Below are 5,335 nucleotides of genomic sequence, written 5' to 3'. Positions count from 1 at the left end.
AATTGTATGTTTGATGAATCAAAAATAGTAATTACAATAGATATAGGATATTATATAGATTTAATATTAATTTAATAATTTTTTCTATAGAAACACTTGATTGATTTATCGAAAAAGTGAATAGAATATTTTTTTTTAATATTAGAATCGATATATATATTATTGTGATAGGAATCGATTACCGTGGGTCGTTTTCAGAGGACACGACACCCACGCTATAGTTGTTAAACCAGTGTCTGCTACGTGTATGTATGTGTATGTGTCGATATCCACGATTACCATATGGGGGGATACCATATGCGCAAATAACACTCGTGGTGGGTAACAACTACTACCGATCTCTTCTTGATCGTTGTACAAAACTTCCTTCAGTCTCGTGTCCACGCGTCTCACGAACGGTTCGTTTTTCCTATCTAACAGTTGTTGTATTTTTTTCTTTTTTTTTTTTTTTCCCCATTCAAATTGTACGCGTCTCTGTCTCTCTCACTCTCTCCTTTTTTTTTTTTTAGTTACACCTTATCGTTTGATTTCATTTCGATGTAATGATTTTTATATTTAGTATATTTTTTTGCTTCTTTTATTTTTAATTAAATTTATTTACAATATTAACACACGTTAATATTTCAAATTTGTTGAAATTATTTTCGATTGTTAACTTCATTTAATTTAATTTAATTTAATTTAATTCCAATTTTTGATTGTGAAGATTTTTGTGTAATGATTTTTATTTAGAATTTTATTTCTTAAATAATTTATTCTTCATATTGTGATTGACTCGTTTAATATCATATTCGTTGAAATTATTTTCAATTGTTAACATCATTTAATTTAATTCAAATTTTTGATTGTGAAGATTTGTGTAATGATTTTTATTTAGCATTTTATTTTTTAAATAATTTATTCTTCATATTGTGATTGACTCGTTTAATATAATATTCGTTGAAATTATTATGGTTGATTAACTTCGTTTAATTTAATTTAATTTAATTTAATTCATATTTTCGATTGTGAAGATTTTTGTGTAATGATTTTTATTTAGAATTTTCGATTGTGAAGATTTTTGTGTAATGATTTTTATTTAGAATTTTATTTCTTAAATAATTTATTCTTCACACATTGTGATTGACTCGTTTAATATAATATCCGTTGAAATTATTATGGTTGATTAAATTCGTTTAATTTAATTGAAACTATTGTTCAAAAAGATTTCTCATAATTTTGAATGAATTAAATTTTCAATTTTATTTTTTCTCATTTAATTTTTCCTATACGTATATTTTTCATATGTATATTTTAATTACTAATAATTTACTTTTTAATATTCTTTCGTTGTAATCCACTTGGTATTCTCTTTTTATCCTATGAATCATATCTTTAAATTTGAAAGGAAGAATTATCGATCGGTTTGAGAAACTAGGATAGGGTGGGGTCCTTCGCCCTTCGTTCCTTCCACGTGGCCTTGTTTTTTAAAATAATTGGCTTTACAATTTGATAGAAACATTTACAACCCAACCCCTTACATCTTTAAAATTATAATTCCAGATATTCTTTTCTTTTAAATTAAAATAGAAAGGGAGATAAAAACGAACGATTGGTGGGTAGAAATCATAAATAAAAATTCAAATTAAAATTAAACAAAAAAACACACATAATCTCTTACCCCCATTATAAAATTTTAGATTAGTGTCATTCGATCGAACGAAAGCGAACATAATCGAAACGAGAAAATAGAAAACGAAGAATAAAATCAAAATCTGAATACAATAAAACAACGTTACCTTAAAAAACACACACAAACAAACAAACATATCATAATTAAAAACCCAAAAGTGCATATCACGAGTGTGTAAAGTGTGTCTAGAACCAAAAAAAAAAAAAAAGTAGGGGTGAAAAACAAACAACGAGTGGGTGAATTGTGAAGGTGCGTTCGAGGGATGCACAGTTAACTGAGGGGTTTTTTTTCGTGAACAAAACAAAATAAAACAAAACAAAAAAAAAATAGAATACAAGTGTCGGCGTGTGATTAAAGGGGTTGTGGTGGTGGTGGTGGTGGGAAAGTGAAAGGAAAAAAAAAATAAAAAGAAGAAAGATGTCAACTCAAGCATACTACAAGGAAAGGTTGGGTTTCGACCCAGCTGACACCGTTGCTGAGCATCACCGTGAACAAAGGTCGCAACATGGCTACGAGGAGAGTCTTAGCAAGTTCAAAGGTCAGAACGGAAAGGGATACCCAACGGATAGGTTTTATACCCTTTGTGGGAATAATAAACGTCCTAAAAATGAATTAGGAATGATGACAACTGAACAAAATCAGCTGCTAGTGGTGAATGATGTTGATATTGATGTTGATGAAGAAATGGTGAATGAATTGGTTGTGGTAATGAATGATGATGATGATGATGATGATGATGATGATGATAATAATAATGATCAAGATGAGGAGGTGAATGAGGAACAAAATGATGAACAACTGGTGGTTGTTGTTGAGGAGGAGGAGGAGGAGGAGGAGGAGGAGGTGGAAGGGGTCGTGGAAATTGTTGAAGATGTTGACGTACTCGAAGAACAAAAATCCAGCAACACCCAAACTGCTTTTTGGGGTTGCTGGGCCATGTTCATCGAGTCCCATGGTAGGTGGTGGCCTGATGACGTTTTTGAGCATGCGAATATTTGCTGGTGGATTTGTTTTTTTCAATGAAAGCTCGTTTTCTTTTACCTGTCATTTTATTATTTTTTTATGTCTTTTTTTTCTTGGTCATTTGTTTTGTGTTATTCGTGTGAATAGAAATAATCATAATTTTCGTTTCATTTCATTTTTTATAATCACAATATTGATTTATATATAATTTATTTTTATTTTCAATTTGTATTGAATTCAAATCTATAAAATAGATTCGTATAATTATAATTTTTTAATATTTTAGTTTCATTTAATGCGTTTCATTCAAATCTCTGATTGATTTCTATTGATTTTAACATAATTAATTGATTAAAAAATCCTATTAGTTTTGGATTCATCTAATTTTGAGTCTCACGCGTGAAATAGTTTTATATTTAATACAACAAATTAATTTTAATCATTATGTGAACCGGAGAAAAAAAGAGATCACTTAATAATAATTATCATTTTTTAAATTAAGTTTTTTAACCGTAACGTGTTAATTGATTTATTCCTATAACAATCGTTGTGTGACGTGTTTTTTTTTTTTATCGTACTAATCATAACACTAGCACGAATATTTAAAATAACTTTCTCGCGTACGTATTTTGTTCGAATAAAATAATAATCAAACGAAAAAAAATAATAGGAAAGAATTTTTATTCATAGACGTGACAAAAAGTATCATCCCATTAGTCAGAGACAAAATTTCCTTATACGTACATCCTAACACGATCATCATCGTCATTATTATTATTATTATTATTATTATCTTTACTTTTAAATGATTACAAATCTATTAATAGTATCGTTCGGATAATCTAGCATCATTTTTTCTTTTTTTTTTTTTTTATGTTTCATTTGCAATTCACCAACCATCTCCATTAATCACATAAAAAATTACTTGGATTCGAGCTTCCACGAAGATTTACCAGCATTTACGATACTCAAATCGATTAGGTTGATCAGAAAAGAAATCGAACGAGATGATCACCCACGCAAGTATTTACCCCCTCCCCTTCCCCTGGATTTTTTTTTCTTTCCTCTCTTTTTCCCCCGTCCCCCTCTCCCAAACCTCATCATTCTTCTTTCCCTTTCCCTCTCATTACCACTGGAACGCAACACGTAACGTGAGATACTTTGGTATATGAGCTTCTTAAAGATAAGCTTATACGCTTATTATTATGATCCTATTTATCCAAGAGGTGTATCATGCTATGTGTGTGTGATATAATCAATTTAATTAATTTATTATATATTAATTAATTAATTAATTAAATATTTCATTTAATATTTATGGTTTTTTTTTCTGATCAAACTATCGATTGCTCAAAAACTTTCATCGTGTCCCTCCTACAATTTGATCCTCTTCTTTAATATATATTTTCGTAATATTTCATTTGTATAATGATTTCTTTATTAAAATGAAAATTAATTATAATGTTATTTGTGTGTGTGCCAATGAATTTTATCATGGTATCGTTTAATTTCATTAGAATTTCATTTCGAGATACACACCCTTTTTTCCTCATTTCGACAAAATTTTTCATCGATTTGTGTTAGTTCGTTTGTAAATTTATTTATATATATATATAAAGGCTGTCCCATATAACTCTCTAGTCACGATTTTTCAAGTACTTGCGATAACCTAACAAAAAGTTACTTTAAACAAGAGTTGAGATCTGTTTTTGATTGACTATACATTATATATATTATATTAAAATAAAGTACACTCTTTTGTCTACGCGTAGAATACCATGTCGAGTTATAAATTTAGCATATAAAGTTCAGAAAATGACAGAGAATGCAATGCTGTAAAATGTGCATCATTGCAATTTCTTTGATAAGTTTCGGTAAATATTGTTTGTATTTTTAGCAAATGGATTTTAATGATTTTTATATCAAATTAAAGTGCACACATTTGGCTAGACGTAGAGTACCATATCGAGTTGTAAATTTATTATGTAAAGCTCAGAAAATGTCAGAGAATGCAATGCTGTAAATTGCGCATCTTTGCAATTTCTTTGATAACTTTCGGTGAATATTTTTTATACTTTTAGCAAATGGATTTAAATGATTTTTATATTAAATTAAAGTGCACTCTTTTGTCTACGCGTAGAATACCTTTTCAAGTCATAAATCAATCTGCAAAGGTTCAAAAAATGACAAAGAAAAGTTGGCGGATTAGGCAATGTGAGTAATGCCTAAAACCAGGCATTGTTAACATTGCCGGGGGTGGTTTGGAACCTAGGCCGGTATTATATTCACTTTTATTATAAAAAATATTAACCAAAACTTTTCAAAGAAATTGCCAAGATGCACAATTTACAGCATTGTATTCTCTGACATTTTCTAAACGTTTCCAAATCGATTTATAACTCAAATTTGTATTATACGCGTAGACAAAAGAGTGTACTTTAATTTAATATAAAAATCATTAAAATCCGCTTGCTATAAGTATAAAAGATTTTTTTTGAACTTTTTTTTTATTGTAATGTCAATCAAGACAGATCAACTTTTGTTTAAAGTATTTTTTTTGTTCAGGTTATCACAAATACTTGAAAAATCCTGTTTATATAAAAACAAAAATTAATATTAATGGTATTTAACAATCAATTTGATCGCATAATTTGATTAAAGTTTCAATTACAAAATTCTCTCTCTCTCTCTCTCTCTCTC

General features: G+C 28.6%; 1 protein-coding gene across 22 annotated transcripts in view; it reads left to right on the top strand.

Annotated features, from left to right (window-relative positions):
* LOC106789214 (microtubule-actin cross-linking factor 1) overlaps window positions 1-5,335 on the top strand; it is a gene marked incomplete in the record, with an annotated part of 154,157 nt that overhangs the window by 54,135 nt on the left and 94,687 nt on the right. For 6 of the 22 annotated variants that reach the window (XM_014753255.1, XM_014753248.1, XM_014753249.1 and 3 more), the window contains 2 exon segments: window positions 1,468-1,594; window positions 1,680-2,210. In XM_014753255.1, the coding sequence (XP_014608741.1) occupies window positions 2,090-2,210 (121 nt within the window). 22 annotated transcript variants of the gene reach the window in all.

Source organism: Polistes canadensis, unplaced genomic scaffold (genome assembly GCF_001313835.1).
Source record: "Polistes canadensis isolate GaletaPanama2010 unplaced genomic scaffold, ASM131383v1 scaffold_171, whole genome shotgun sequence".
In the NCBI taxonomy this organism is placed as follows: Eukaryota; Metazoa; Arthropoda; class Insecta; order Hymenoptera; family Vespidae; genus Polistes; species Polistes canadensis.
This window is presented reverse-complemented; position numbering and strand designations above follow the sequence as displayed.